Source organism: Puntigrus tetrazona, chromosome 4, assembly GCF_018831695.1.
Source record: "Puntigrus tetrazona isolate hp1 chromosome 4, ASM1883169v1, whole genome shotgun sequence".
Lineage (NCBI taxonomy): Eukaryota > Metazoa > Chordata > Actinopteri > Cypriniformes > Cyprinidae > Puntigrus > Puntigrus tetrazona.
In genome coordinates, this window is record NC_056702.1 from 8,129,161 (window position 1) to 8,145,206 (window position 16,046).

General features: G+C 40.9%; 1 protein-coding gene and 1 long non-coding RNA gene across 7 annotated transcripts in view; one reads left to right on the top strand and one right to left on the bottom strand.

The window, feature by feature from the left end:
* LOC122342736 lies at positions 1-3,168 on the top strand. Its single transcript, XR_006250640.1, has 2 exons — positions 1-333; positions 650-3,168. It is a non-coding gene; the product is annotated as an uncharacterized LOC122342736 (long non-coding RNA).
* The window catches only part of atp2b1a (ATPase plasma membrane Ca2+ transporting 1a), a 26,574-nt gene continuing 13,163 nt past the window's right edge, over positions 2,636-16,046 (bottom strand). For 4 of the 6 annotated variants that reach the window (XM_043236783.1, XM_043236784.1, XM_043236786.1 and 1 more), the window contains exons 3-22: positions 15,846-16,043; positions 15,487-15,744; positions 15,147-15,272; positions 14,437-14,598; positions 13,724-13,762; positions 11,380-11,535; positions 10,738-10,952; positions 10,185-10,427; positions 9,567-9,808; positions 9,052-9,289; positions 8,727-8,906; positions 8,563-8,650; positions 8,354-8,460; positions 8,049-8,240; positions 7,125-7,338; positions 6,827-7,038; positions 6,619-6,726; positions 6,238-6,426; positions 5,745-5,831; positions 2,636-4,023 (exon numbers count right to left, since the gene is read on the bottom strand). In XM_043236783.1, the coding sequence (XP_043092718.1) occupies positions 3,694-4,023; positions 5,745-5,831; positions 6,238-6,426; positions 6,619-6,726; positions 6,827-7,038; positions 7,125-7,338; positions 8,049-8,240; positions 8,354-8,460; positions 8,563-8,650; positions 8,727-8,906; positions 9,052-9,289; positions 9,567-9,808; positions 10,185-10,427; positions 10,738-10,952; positions 11,380-11,535; positions 13,724-13,762; positions 14,437-14,598; positions 15,147-15,272; positions 15,487-15,744; positions 15,846-16,043 (3,584 nt within the window). In that variant the 3' untranslated portion in view covers positions 2,636-3,693. Of the gene's footprint in view, positions 4,024-5,667; positions 5,832-6,237; positions 6,427-6,618; positions 6,727-6,826; positions 7,039-7,124; positions 7,339-8,048; positions 8,241-8,353; positions 8,461-8,562; positions 8,651-8,726; positions 8,907-9,051; positions 9,290-9,566; positions 9,809-10,184; positions 10,428-10,737; positions 10,953-11,379; positions 11,536-13,723; positions 13,763-14,436; positions 14,599-15,146; positions 15,273-15,486; positions 15,745-15,845; positions 16,044-16,046 lie in introns of all 6 variants that reach the window. The other 2 variants (XM_043236788.1, XM_043236787.1) reach the window with 2 other exon arrangements.

A 16,046-nucleotide genomic window follows, 5' to 3' on the forward strand; every position in this document is an offset into this window, starting at 1 on the left:
TACAACAAACAGGGATTTCTTTTTTTTTTGTTTAAAGTTTTAATTAGTCGGAGTAAGGTACGAGCGAGGAACCCACCTTCGAGCTGCTTTCTGTCCGTCGGCACGCTGCGGTTTCTCCTCCGCTCCACTAGGCGGCGCAGGCAGCCTTCACGTTCACACCAACACCTTTCTAAAGACAGTAGCAGCGATACATTTCTAACTTTTTGTCTTCATAAAAGTACACTTTCTGCAGATGACGGCTTAGCGACAGACTCGCAATGTAACCACACGTTTCATCCCGACGGCAAAAACAACCGACACGCGCCGTGAAGAAGAGAAGGAATCGACTCACCTGTGAGTAGCTTTGTGCGTAAAGTGCTTAGCGATGCAGCGCTAGTTTTTTTTTTTTTAAGTCGTTAATCGAGTTAGTGTTTGTTTATTAACCTGCTGACATCAAAGCGGGGCTTCGCTGCGTTTGAATGCTGCTAGTCTTTATTTAGATGATGGCGCTCTTCCTTTCAAACGCCAAAGTTTGGAAACTAACTAATAATCACGCACGCGCGAAGGCAGCGGCATTTTGTACGACGGTTTATCACAAACATTGTTTACGTTCTTTACGTTCTTCATGAGCATGTTATAAATCAGTAATCAACGCTTTTATATGCTGCAGGTGTTTTTAATTAAGGTTGGGGCTAAACTCTGGGAAGCAGCTCACCTGGAACATGGAGGAAAAAAAATAATTCTCGCATGGTTTTAATGCACATTATATTCACAGGAGGGAGCTTATTGACACACGCTGATATGGTGTAATCCATGTGCCTTTACCTAAAACGTTGCCAACAACAGCTGCACCTTCAGTTTGTCATTTCATGAAGTTTTAGTATTTTCAGCGCTTCTTAATATCACCCATAGTACTGCAGCAATGGTACTTGATTATTACGCCGGAATGAGTGTATAGCTCGTAACCATATGGTCCTAGAAAATAGCGGTTTTTCATTTTCCGTTTGGCACTAATATATGAAGTGAAACGGAATGCATTTCCCCATAGGCTCCACTAGGCGGAGCGATCGGGCTTCAGCTTCATTCTGACACCTTGACAACACGTGCAGACTGTTTTAATTACAAGCCCTGCAGATGACAGCTCCCTGACACAATCATGTAACTCAACAGCACTTATTCCAGCCATACACAAACAAATCAGACGCACAGTAATAAAGTGACGGGATCATTTGTTACCAATGCCTTGTATTCTTGTAAATGTGAAGATTGCCATCCATTTTTTTACTCTTCTTTTTTGAAGTCACTATATTTACAATGCAAGTAAATCTACATTATCTAAAATAAATAGCATATACTGTAAATAAATATAGATTGCATCGTTACTGAATGCAGTTTCTATTTTTACAAGTGTCTGCATGTTCTTCATATGACATTTGTCTTTACATATAAAAGGTTAAACCTGCGAAATGTTTATTGCTTTGGTCTGCAATATGAATTATGCATATGGAGTTTGATTTGATCATCACAGAATTCTTTTTTTAAAAAGGTGAAATAGCTGCATGGGCTATTTTTGGTATGCTTCTGTATAAGAAAAATGTTGCATGTATTATTCAAATCTAAAATGCACCGAACATGAAGGAAAACATGGCCCTCGGGTTACGCTAAATATCAATTTTTTATTCTTAAAAACCATACACGATACTCGACAAGTTTAAAATGTAAGTTAAATCACGATATCCATTTACATTGCGCAAGATAAACAGACATGTTCTTTTATTTCCAAACTTTAAGATAAAAAAAAAAACCTTAAAACAGATGGATAAACATTCATTCCCATTATAGGAAGACGCTATAGAAAAAAAGTTATGTATTCTTTTAATATATCTGCTCTAAATCGCAAACTTAAGCAGTTTTTTTTATTTAATAAACATGAAAAACGAAATAACTTATCCAAAAAAAGAAAAAAAAAAATGTGCAGTTGCGATGACTGAAAAAATGCAAATCCCTTTCTCCTGTTTTTCTTCCTTTCTTCTCCTTTGTCACACCCTTAATGAACCAACGAGTGGAGAGAAGCAAGTCTGAACTGGAACCCTGCTGCCAAAATAATAATTAAAAAAAAAAATCTAGTCCTAAATATTACAAAAAACACAAAACATGTTAGAATTTTGACCATAAGTTTCATGCTATAAGCCACCCTGAGTAATATATTACTTGGAGAACCAATCACGACCCTTGTTTAAAGAGTGCCCGCCCCCCCATGAATATAATTTATGTAAAATCCCTGTAGGTCTGGTTCAGCAGGTTGAGATGTTGTCATTTCCGCATAAAAATACAATTTATATGGTCTGTATCAAAACTTTCCTTGGGAATCTGAAATAAAGAACCCTGTGCTGCGATACCAGTGTTACACACGTTGTCTTTAAAATTCTTCATGTTGATTCCTTTGCGTTTCCAGTATTTCAGGTCTTAAATATATTCTAAAAACAATTGCAGCAATATTTTTTTTAACGGACAGCAATTTTTATGGAATATGAAGGAAAATATATAATACAAACTATCATTTTTCATATGATCAACAAACAAAACACTTGAGGATTTTTTTTTTCAAAAAAACAAAAAACAAAAAAACATGAAACAAATTTTGAAAACAATTTACTCATTTTCCTCCTTTTATTTTTCCTTTTAACTGAGACAGCAATTTACTACCTAAAAGACAATCTTAAGTTAAAATGCTTTACTCTTTAATCATTGCATCCTTTTCAATTCAGTCTGCTAGTTGGTTTGTTTTTTTTCAGCCTGAGTAAACAAACTTATGATACATTGGCAGGAACTTAATGTCTTGATGTCAATGAACTGACTGTGGACCATTTCAAACAGTTAAATAACAGATGCATTCATTCTTTAAAGGCGACCTGGACCTCCACTTCAAAAAAAACAAAAAAAAAACATCACACCTTTTAAAGCGTGAAGACTCCAGCTCCAGCCATTTCAGATACTCCTTAACTTCCAAATGAGAATGAGACATGAAACTCGGAACTTAAAAATAAAACCAACCATGACTTTAAGGGGTGAAGTAGTAAGTATGAGAGGAGATTTATGGACAGAGATCCTCGTCTACGGCTCCCTCTCCTCGCCCATTCAATGAAACAAAAAAAAACAAAACAAACAAAAAAAACCTCCCATGGACCTCAATACCTCTGCTCACTGCTATACAAGCCTTAGTGTTATCTATTTGGCTTGAAGGTTCTATGTATCTACAAATATATAACAAATAAAACTTGCAGGCAAAAATAGTTCGGTTTCCATAGAAACACCCTTTTTTTTCCTGAAAATACAGCAGTATCTGAAATATTTCTCTTATTTCATTTGTCCCCATTTCTCTGCATCAGGAAGCTCTTCCACCAACGAACAGAAGAAAAAAAAGTATCTACAAACTTTGTAAACAGACCTGTGTCTTCCAAAAAATGAAAAACAAAAACAAAACATAAATAATAATTCAAAATATTAACAGCCAAATGATGCAGAAATCAGTGTTTGAATAAGCAAAGGGCAAAAAGAACAAATGTACAACACCATCCAGATAAAGAGAAGCAAAAGCTAAGAGCTAAGCTCCCGAGAGCTCCTTGGCTCCGCCCCTCTCATCCAATGAGTTCTCCAGGCTTTAGTCTCTTTGGAGACAAGCAGGTGTTGTGTCATGCCGAGGGGCGGAGCCGATCAAAGGGACGTCTCTAGGCTGTGCATGGGGCTACCAGGAGCTGAGGGTGTAGCTGGCTTGCTGGGATCCAGGAAGAGGTGGATGCCGCTGTCCACGGCGTTATTGTTCTGATTGGGTGAGGATGGAGGAGGCGGCGTGGGTGTGGCGTTTCTCTTAGTGGGGGCGTCGTCCTCTGCATCCGTGTCGTCGATGAGGGGGATGTGGGGTTCAGAGTCCTCTATTCGGAACTCCGGATGGGTCATGAAGTTGTGGATGGAGGTGCGAGACTCCGGCTTCTCCAGGCCCTCATAGGGCGACAGCGAGCTGCGGAATGCATTCACCACTCGGATCTGTGGGAGAACGGGATGCAGAGTCAGCCTCGCCTCTCACAGAGATCAACCACTCGTTTGCACACACGTCCACGACAGGCATACAAAGTGAAACATCACTTTTTTTAATTATAAGTACAGGTTCAACCAAAAGCCAAATGGGCTGGTTTTAATTGATGAGTGGAGAGCAGTGAGGTTAGCGCACCAAAACCATTTGAGAGAGAGAGAGTGTGTGTGAGAGGTCAGATGTCGTGCAACTAAGAGATAGAGAATAAAAAAATTGACAAACTCTTGAAAACCTTATGCTTGTGTTACGGTGAGCTTATCCTCTGACCGAGGGACAGAATATCCTCTTTTCTCAGGATTGAGAAATAAACTGGAAAGAACTTGGGCATCTTGTCAGTTGTAAATCACTTAAAGCCAATTTTCAAAATGCAAATGAGAGAGAGGGAGACAGAGAGAGAACAGAAGAGACAGGAAGAGAGAGAGAGGCCAAGGTAACCCCAGAGGACACAGCTCAACACATGAGGTTAATATTGTCGGGCATGCTTGTATTGGAGGGGAGGGATCGATCACTGATTATGTTGTGAAGTCGAGACGCAAAACTTTAAAGCAGCCAAGCAAGTTTAAGCTAACCAGCACAAGTAAATTCACAAACAGTCTAGAGACTGGACCCATGCAGAGCAGCACTACCTTGTGTTTCAACAGAGGTAAACCTTTGAGTATAGCCCATGACACATTTCACAGAATCTAAGAAGGAATATGCGGCAGTCAGTGTCGTACCCCATTTCCCAAAGTGCTTTTCATTAGAAAGACTACAACAAGAGACAGTTTCACACAGAATACAAAGTGCCCTGAACAGATAAAAAAGGGTTTGTGAACAGCCAGGACCTGATGAAAGATGGAAATATTTATGTGGTTAGAAAATCTAGCTGAAAGACAAACAAAAACGACATGATTCCACCAGCTTTTCATCCAGTCGCAGACCTTCCCTGTAAAATAACAAAGTTACATCAATAAGGACAGACAAAGAGAGAGAGGATGATAAAACTGTCACCGAATAGAACATGAGACAGCGTGAAAAAGAGGGAACCGTGTTGAGTACAGACAGTAACGCCAATGTCGCAGAATGAGTGAACTGACGCCACAGGAGATGTGACGAACCACAGGAAGAGGAGAGGAAGTTCATTTTTGAATAAACTACTGTACAACATCTGGTTAATAATTTTGTTTGATGCTACAGATACTTACCAGAACGCCGCTTTAAAAATGTCCCAAAAACCCATTCAGAAGACCAATTTGATGCGATTGGTTGGGTTATCAGTGTGACCATGGGCGTATACTCAAAAAATTTACTGGCAGTAGACTAGGAGCCTGGCGAGCACGCGCAGGGCTGCAGACACACCAGACGGGATTAGACAACGACTCTTCGTTGGTGAGAACCCAGCCAAAGCCATCAAACACAGACACAGAAACCTCAACCTTAACACTTAAGATACACAGCCGTTAACATTGAGAAGCGATGTGGAAGATGTTTCAAGATACATTTCATTTCGAACAAGAGTGCGAGAGAAAGAGAGAGAAGGACATTAGGAGAAGAATGAAGACCGTTAGGCGAGAGGAGGAAATGTTAATTGTCATGCACTAATAAACACGCACTCACACCCGACAGTGGCAGAAGCGGTGTTGAAGGCAGTAGCAGGAGATAAGGCTACATGTGTAGGGCTAGAAACATTGGTTACATCGTGCTGTTGGCTGGTGCTGGAGGGCTGGCGCCTGACGGCCGCCTGAAAGGAAATTCCGCTCTGGAACGCACTCACAACATCCATCTGGAAGGAATCAGAGAGTGTGATAGGCCCAGAGAACGAACAGGAAAGAGAAAGACAGAGAGCGAGAGGAAGAAGTGAGAAGAAGAGGGATAGAGAAAGAAGGGCACCCATATAAAAGAAGACAGGGACAGAGATCAGCTAAGAGAGAGAAAAAAAGGCACTGAATTAAAAGAACCTGACCTGACATTTGCCTTTAGCATTGATCGGCTTATTGCACTGACAAACTGCATTAATAAACCCTCCTCCACCAGTATAAGGTCACCATAAGTGGCGGATCGATTGGAAGGAGTACTAACTCAAACCATAATCAGAGAAAGGAAAATGAAAATCAAAATTGATTAAGCAAGACGGGGTGTTTGGGTTCCTGAGCTTGCGCTGCAGAGTTGTGCGGTTTTCAAGAGGTTACCTGAGTCTGAATGCGGTTCAGACCTCTGAACCAGAGGATCTGCCCCCTGCGGAGCTCGCGCTCAGCATGATCGATTTCATCCAGGTCCTCAAGCTCCTCCAACTCTTCATCTGGTATTTCCTCCTTCTGCGTTCCATGACCAGCAGTCTTCAGGAACTTCAGCCGACTCGTTGGGATGGTTGAGATGACCTGAATGAGGGTGAAGATGTATATCAAATGGGTATTTCATACAGAAAACAAAAACGCGCTTCACTGCTAAGTAATTCACTTCATTGCCTTTAGGGGGCACTGCTCTATTACTATTGAGGACTTTGGATTGGCGTTTTGATGGCAAGAAGCTGCTTTGTATAACATAGGGAGGAAAAGTTGGATGAAGCTTACCTGTCCCCATAGTAGACCCCCAAAACCCAAGAAAGTGCACCATAGCCAATGCTCAACGCTCAGCCCCACACAGCTGAATGGCTTTCCTCCGAATTGCACTATCACAATCTGAAGTGGGAAGAAAGAAAGAAATAAATAAAAAGTTTGTGACACCAGTATATGTTGATTATGGACATTTATACAGCAATTTGTAGGACTCACTACATACCTGAATAATAAAAGTCCCAAAGACGATGGTACAGAAGATCATGTTGTTAAAAATGCCCTCAAAAACATTGCGTTCTCCATGGATCTTTCGTGCGTTGATTTCATTGAACAACTGCATCAATACAAAGGTGTTGAAGACTATGGTGTAGTGCTCAGAGGGAGGTGCGTGAAGAGGGGCGTTACGTCCACTGTCGATGTCGAACAACTTTTCACCTGAGAAATGAGCAGAAAGCAAAACATTGTAGCGGACGTTTGTTTTATGCTATTCACATGCTCAATCACGTGCTGTTAGTTCTTACCAGCAAAAAGTAAAGTAAAGATGATGGTGAGCTGGTAGACCGCGTGACCCAATATGTTCTTCATCATTGTCCGGGAGATGAGGGGTTTATTGCGGCCGTAAGGCTTCCTCAGCAAAAGTGATTCAGTGGGGGGTTCAGTGGCCAAGGCCAAAGAGGCAAATGTGTCCATAATCAGATTTACCCATAACATCTGTACAGCTTTCAAAGGAGAGTCCTGTGAGAGTGAGAGAGAACAGGAGGTGACCGTTCTGACCTCATTCGCTGCTGCCACCTTCATAACATTCAAAAATACCCTCTCAGCTGTGCATTTGCAAGAGGACTGAATCTGTTTTTTTGCAATTTCTCTAGAATTCTGCATTTAATGTTACAAATACTGAGGTAAAAAAATGGTCAGATTAGACAACAGTTAATAAAGATAGCTGTAAATGGCAGGTGCTGAAATTTTGGTGGGGTCTGATACGGAGTCTGCCTGCTCATGAGCAATTTTCAGGGAAATTTACAAAAAAAAAACAAGCACAACACCTGAGGCTTGAGTCCACCTCCAGCCTTGGCTACTGACATCAATGCAAAGCGCAAATGTAATCCTCTCATTCATTATGCAATAATATAGGACCTCAACTGCAATCACTCTGACTATCATTCCATTTAACAGAGGAGAGCTGGCACATTTCGGACTGGTGCTTTGCCTGGGGACAGCAGTGCCAGACCCCATGCTGACTGCCTGTAAGTCTTCCCGCCTCAGACTAACAATTTCCAATCACTTCACACAGGATGGGTAGCAATCAGCTGCTTCCATCAGCCACCATGGTGCATCTGTTAACACACAATCCTTCACGTAGGGCTGTACTGTTTAGCTTAAGAGCTTCGTCAGCCGCAACTCTGTCATTTTACCGCATGGCAGAGGAGAGCTTTTTATAGTGATACCTGTGTGATGCAAGCTCCAGTGAAGGCCACGATCACAGCCACTACATTGACGGTGAGCTGGAACTGGAGGAATTTAGAAATGCTGTCATACACGTTCCGCCCCCACATGACGGCCTTGACAATGCTGCTGAAGTTGTCGTCAGTGAGAATGATATCGGAGGCTTCTTTAGCCACGTCTGTGCCGGCAATGCCCTGAGAATAAGAAACACACTATATAAAAGCCATTCAAAACTAAATCTAGCGCACAGAATCCTTGGAGGAATATATTTTTTTTTGCTGTAGCTACGTCGGGCAGACCCACATACCATGGCAAACCCAACATCAGCCTTTTTTAAGGCAGGGCCATCATTGGTGCCGTCTCCTGTTACCGCCACAACCTGCCTCTGCTCCACAACGGTGCTATCAATTATACCTAAAGGAAAAGACATGTGTCAGGACTAACAGCATGTCCTTACAGAGCAGAATTATACTACTTTTTTCATGCTGGACAAGTCTATAAGGAGTCTATAAGCACCTTTGACTAGTGTATGCTTGTCTGTTGGTGAAGATCTTGCCAGCACCCGGAGTTTAGGCCATATTTTGTCAATCCGCTCTTGTTCAATCTAGAAATAAAAATGTATTATATTGTGAGCTTGTGAGTTTCTGTGAGTCTCGCTGCTAATAAACTGTGCTTCTCACCTCTCCCTTTTCATTACGGATCCGGCGGTTGAACTCTTTGCCCTCCAAGCAAAGAAAGTCATCTCCTAGCTGCAGGATGCCACATTTAGTTGCTATAGCACGGGCAGTGTTAAGATTGTCCCCGGTGACCATGCGCACTGTGATTCCAGCACGCTGGCACTTTCTAATGGCATCAGGGACCTAAGCAGGAAAGAATAAGGGAGCGTGACAGAGAGCTTATTATCTGACATTACATGCTAGAGCAATAGAGTCTCTCTTGCTAAAGAATGTAGTTTCACGTACTTCTAAGTTACAATAATTCCTTTTAAATAGCTAAGGCTTGTACCTCTGGTCTCACTGGGTCTTCAATACCCACGATACACACACAGGTGAGCCTGGTCAGGATATCGGTCTCGTTTTCCCAGTCCGGTTCACCATCAGAGGCAGGAAAGTCCCTGTAAGCCAGGCAGATGGTCCTCAAGCCCTCGGAGGCCATTGGTTCAATCACTCTCTTCACCATGTCATCTCTGTCCCTGGGCCGAAAAACCTTTGCCTCGCCTGTCGCTGTCAGGATTTTATAACACCTGGGTGAGGAGAGAGCAGGTAAGATATTGCAGATATCCAACAGCTCACAGCAACTGAGCCATCCAAGTAATTTCTCTGGGGAAATTTATCAGTAACACAGCCTCTGGGCTTTGGAGGGGGAGGTGAAGCATTTGATCTGCCAATCAAGTTTGCTGACACACCTCTCACATGCTTCTTTAAGGAAAGCACTAGAATACTTATCCTAGAAGATGCTAAGACTTGATCTTTTGTCAGGCATTACTAATGACCAAACATTTATGATTTAGAATGGCATACTTCTTCAGCAGAATCTCAGAGGCCCCTTTGCTGAACATTCTGTAGCTTCCGTCTTCATTCTTTAGCACGGTGCTCATGGATTTCCTGACGGAGTTGAAGGTGTAGACTTTGTAAAGCTTCTCTTCAGGGATTTCGTTGCGGATTGCTTGATAGTCTTTTTTCAAGTCCAAGGCAAAGCCCAGCAAGGCACATTCAGTTTTGTTGCCCACCTGACGATTCAGGCCTCCCTCTTTCTCAGGGGACTGAAAAAGATGATAAACAAAAAAAAAAAAACCCTCAACACATAAAAACAATAACATATGCATTAAAATACCTTGAGGTGTTGTACAGTACTTAGTAGTATGGTCTGCTGTTATTTAACTTCGGTCATGTCTGACTCAAAATAAACAGAGCTTTAGCTGTGTTGTTTACATAAATTTTGTGAGATTCAAGTATTATTTTGTTACCATTTCATTTTTTAGCTTCAATTAATTTACCAAACAATATTAAAAGATTTAGTTAAGAATAACAACACTGTTGAGATTTACCCGTGTAGTTAAAAATGCTCAATAAAAAGACTTTCTTTTAAATAAATGTACTTTTAAAAAATATGGGTATTATGCTTGTCTAAGGACTCACCATGATTTTGGTGGTGTAAGCACAGTTGACACTGATGCCCAGTATGAGCAGACTCATGGTGTTGGTAGGAATGACATCAGGTTCAGGAACTTTTCTGTAGTGCTTGTCAGCAATAAAAACCTGAACAACTGTCATCCGGTTCATAGTCAAAGTCCCCGTTTTATCCGAACAGATGGCTGTGGCATTGCCCATGGTTTCACAGGCATCAAGATGCCTCACTAAATTATTGTCTTTCATCATTTTCTGCAAAGCAAAACAATAAAAAATTTTTTAGATGGAATGAGTGAGGGAGGTGATACACAGACAGATCAACAATAAACAGATTGAGCGCAAGATTAAACATCAAAGTCCACTAATCCCCAATTAAATGGCAGACATCCAGAGAAGTAATATTACTATAACAGCAGTTAATAGATGCAAAAAGACATGGCAATTCATACGATTATTTGATCAACGTGTACTGTATTGATTAACAAGGTCTAGACAGAGGGCTAATATCACAAGATGGTCGATACAGACCATGAACATTTAAACAGAAGATGCAGGGTCATACTTTGACAGAGTAAGCCAGTGAGATGGTAACTGCTAGCGGAAGACCCTCAGGGACGGCCACCACCAGTACGGTCACACCGATGATAAAGAACTTGACAAAGAACTGGATGTAAATGGGAGTACACTCTTTTTCCCAAGGAAGTCCCTGCACCCAGAAAGTGTCCACCACGAACAGCACCACCAAGATGATCACTGTGATGGCTGACATCACCAGACCTGCACAGGAACACATAAAGACCTCTAAAACCCATGCTTCGCAAATCTGAGGTCAAAGCAAAAACCATTACCGCTGTGAAATTGCCTGTTATGTTCAGAAAGCAAAGTTGCTTGACAAATGCAGTTTTCTGTCCTGTGTTGAGATATTTCCTATTGAAACCAGACGTTTGGCAAGACATCCTCTTTGAAATCGCTAACAGACTTCAGCTATGTCACGGTCATGAACCCTCTGCTAGTTGCAGAAGGTCCATGGGCGGGATTCTCATTCTAGAGAGCATTTGTTTGGACAATCAAATGTGTAATGCAAGAGGAGTCATCAATATATATTTGGCCAATTTTCCCAGAGAAATATACATTTCAAATGCTTCTACCTCCTGAAGTGTTAATTATTTCAAGTTTTAAACACAATAGGCGATCTCATGCTTACCCGCTTTTCCTATTTGGACCGCTAATTTGGTCAGTTTCCCTTGCAAAACGGATTTCTCTTTCTTTGGCAAGTTGGCTTTTCTCTTCTCTTCGCCCTCAGTCCCTTCATCACTGTTTAGAGGTTGCATCTCCATTGCAGCACCATCCTGGGCTTTAGCTACAAAAAGAATAAACGAACACTGTGAATTTGAGTGGTGACTGATTTCCTCCACACTTGCAACACAGGAAGCATTTTCTAATTAAATTGTGGTTCCCCTCTTGTGACAAATAATTAAGTGAGCAGATAAATTAATTATAACAGTAATTATAAATGAATGATAGTTTTATTAGTTTGAGTAAACAGCTCAAGATCGCCCTCACATTTAGGAGCCACATGCAAACCCATGTGACCAAGTATCCTAGGAGACGTAAAACCTCCTCGCCACACTCAGATGTCCAGTCTATCACTTATCACTATCGGTTATAAAAGACGACGTGCACACAACTTATCCTGATCTCAAGGCCGTTGCTCTGCATGCTGAAAGTACAGCCTGCCAGTGAGGTGACATCACACAAACAAAGAACTCAGCATGCATGCAATCATACAGACAAGCACGCAGCAGGGTATCTCCGCCTATCACTGCTGTAGAATAACGCAGACGGCCTGCGTGCAGGATTTAACCGGTGTGTGATGCAAGGCAAATGCGACTGCGTTTGAATCGGTGGGGGGTAAGGGATGACGTGGGACTGCTATTGCACTGTGCCGTGTTGCCACGCTCATAGAGCTGTAATGCTAGTCTGGTGGATTAGAGCTCATTTCTGGCAGGTCGATCTGTAGCTGGGGCTTCAGTCAAGACAGGCGTGCACTACTTTTACAGCAAGCACTTTCTGAACGCTTTTTAGAGTTGGTTTCTGAACACAGGGCGGCCTGACCGTGGACTCTTTCCTGCTTGGACAGGTGATTTTGGATTAAAAAAAAAAAAAAAAAGTTTGCAGGAAGACAGGTGCAGATATTTGTATATCTGAACATAGCTGTTCGATAGACCGTAGATATGGCCAAAATAAATAAATAAATAAATAAATAAATAAATAAAAATCAGTCTACAGAAGTAAAAGAAATTGTTCCAAACAAGTATTAACTTTATTTTGACTTTCCCTTCTGAGATTTAATCCAAATTTCCCCCTTGGGGTTAAAGTGCAATCAGAAACAGCAAGCCAAAACAACAAGATGGCAGGCCCTGCCATTGTAAATAGTGAAAATGTAACATGGAATAAAACATACAATTATGACTTTTTGTCTGTATAGTGAGTCTGTATTCAGAAAGGCACAGAAAACTTAATTTCTAAAGGTTCGCTACTACAGTTAAATTACAGTTCATAAGATTTTACTGAGAACGATGATGAATGATTTGCAGATCCTGAGCACGACTGACAAGCATCTAATCTTGTAGAATGTGTGGTAAGTACTAATGCTCTATAGTATAAATAATATGTGCAATCACTAATCTCGAAAGTGAAACCAAAAAATGATCGGGCAAAAGCAGTTTTAATGGCAGGCATAATAGCAACTCCCTGATGCTTGCAATTTTGTATATAATATGATTACACAATTATAAAACTGTGAGAAAGTATTGACACATTTTCCTCCCATCTCGTATTTATTCCCTTTAAGAAGTTAGTACACGTCATTTTCTTTCTGTACACAGAAATACGGGAGCCCAAAGGGGAGAGTCAATGGATGTTAAAGAGAAAACTACAAGTCGATGTAAACTACACATTTAAGTTAATCAATAAAATCAATTTATCGCCCAGCCCTTAGCTGTACAGTATGAATTGTTAATGTTTTTAAACAGATTCTTACACTCACAAAGTACCCACGTAGTTGATCAAAACAGTAATATAGTAGAATAACGCATTTCAGTTCAATTTTTATTATTACAGTTCAAAATAACTTTTTAATTTTAATGCATTTTAAAACGTAAATAATTGCTGTATTGGTATATCTTGGTATATATTTGGTATAGTCTTCTGTGTCACATGATGCGTTAAATCATTCTCTTATGCTATTTTGTCACTACAATACAGTTTGATCAATACAGTGCATCCTAGCTGAAAGCTATTTATTTAAAGCAAAAATCTTGGATGTAGTGTAATAATCAAACTCCAAAAACCAGGCTAACTTTTCAAAGCTTCACACATGCACACTTTGCAGCTTACACTATTGTGGATTGTTGGAGCTTTAATGAAGATCCAATAGCACTAATGGGTTAAGGCGATGTTTTTAATGCAGGCTGCAGCATGTAAGAGGCTGCCCTTCTAAGCCAATATGGTGTTCATTATGTCATTAAGTCAATAGGGTTACTCACCTTTCTTTCTGTTCTCCACAGAGCCATCCTGCTTTTTATCTGGAGAAAAAGAGAGAAGGATAAGCCATGTAACAAACACTCACTAATTTATTAATTAGACACCATTATGCAAGTGACGGTTGTGCAGCGCACATTTAAACATATTTCCAATTATGCAAATCTTCTCTTTGATTTAGCAGAATGAGAAAGGCTCTTGAATATTTACAAACAGATATATGCCACAACCTCTTGAGTTTTTTTTTTTTTTTTTTTAATCCACTGCCGTGGCTATACCACAAATGCACAAAATTGCAATGAGGTGCAGTCACTGAACAGCAACATGGGGCCCAACCTCTGCAAGTACTGAAATATTCATGTATCTGCAGGCACTCATTTGGAGACCGACACGTGAGACACGGGTTGCAGAAATGCATTAAATGGCAGTTAGTTAATGGAGCGCACAAGAAATCGTTACATTTTTCTATGAGTCATTGCTTCAGACATTTTTTACCAGACAGAAAAATACTTCTAAATTAAAAAAACAAAAAAAGCAAGTTTGACAAAAGCACTCTTGAATGCTGGGGCGCACACACACACACACACACACACACACGTGCAGCCTATTCATCTCTCTGCAGCCACAGTAGCTACAGACATGCCAGAAAAGGCCACTGGTTGGCCTATTTTAGTTTCTAGAGGCAGACTAAAAAGACAGAATAATACAGACAACTTACTTTTCTTCTCTTTCTTTCTCTCCTTCTCCTTTTTCTTTTCCTTCTCCTCATCATCATCATCATCTTCTCCTGCCCCCAATAACGTGAAAATGATTCCAGTTTGGGAATTGACTCCGACAGCAGTGACAAGCATTTTTCCACAGCCCTCCATGACATGAGTACCTAAGACGAGGCGCATAAGGGCCAAACGAAACTCAATGCCAATATATTCACAACTGGATCTAAAACATTCACATGCAGCTCAGTTTATGACACGTAATTAGTTGTCCAGGAAAAAAAAAGTAGCCAAATTTGCTGGCCTTTAATACAGCTCTCGATAATTGTTTAAGCATGAAATGGGGGTCTATGAAAAAAAAATGTCAGGGAGAGGTTTTCTGCTGGGGTAGACTCAGCATTGCTAACACAGGCTCTGCTGGAGAAGTGCCCACTCAGGCTCACAAATCCCCTCTCATCTCCTCTGGGATGGCACACAGCAATGTCATTCTATCAGAGGATCAACTGGCTTTCATAAAATGGGATTAGCTGAAGATGTGCAATAGCCTCGCTGAGAACGAGCAGGTCCTACATTGCTAACATCTGAACTCTCAAGTTAGACATTTAGTTGAAACTTTTGGGTAGAGGTGAGACAGGCACAGAGAAAATGCTACAGGATTGTGCAGTCAAATATTTTTGTTGTTGCAGCTGCTGTAGATTGTAATTTCAAATCCCACCTGACAGCAGCATAGGATCTTTCTCCATTGATTTCTTCACATGGTCAGACTCTCCAGTTAAAGAGCTCTCATCAATTTTGAGGTCGTAGCCCTGGATGAGAACGCCATCAGCAGGCAGGAGGTCACCTGTATCCCATCACAATAATGTACATTATTGCCGTCAGCAGTTTCATTTATTTCAAGGTGAATATACAGGAAAAGGTAATGATTACTCAACACTAGTGAAATGCAAGATTGATACTGAGATTGATAACAGTAACATTTTTGAAACTCTACATTCATACTCATGATTTTCCATTCAAGAATGAAATTAATTCTTTTCAAATTTATGTCAGCTTACCATATACAATTTGTGCAATGTCCCCGACGACAATCTCGGCTACAGGGATCGAAATGACTTGCCCTCCCCGAACCACCGTAAACTTCTGCTCTTGTTCAATGCGGCTCTGTAAGCCACGGAACTGCTTCTCTTTGCTCCAGTCATTGAAGGCCGTCACAAGCACCACGCAAATAACAGACAGGAGGATAGCTGCTCCTTCTATCCATCCGGCCTCAGCTTCTCCTTCATCTTCTACTCCACCCGCTGCCTCCCCGCAATCTACACACATGCACACACAAAATAAATCTCAGCTCAGAACAACCTGAAATTGAGATCATGAACTATAAATAAAGTAGAGGGAAAAAAAATAGGTTACTCACTTCTATTTTCTGCATCCGGAGGTTTATAAAAAGAAAGGCCTAAAGAAACTATTGCTGCCACTTCCAAAATAATCAATGTTACATCTTGTAATGCTTCCCATACTAACTGAAGAAAGGTTTTTGGCTTTTTCGGAGGTATAAAGTTCTGTCCATATGCTACTTTTCTTTTTTCAATATCTGCAGGCTGCCCACTTAATCCTG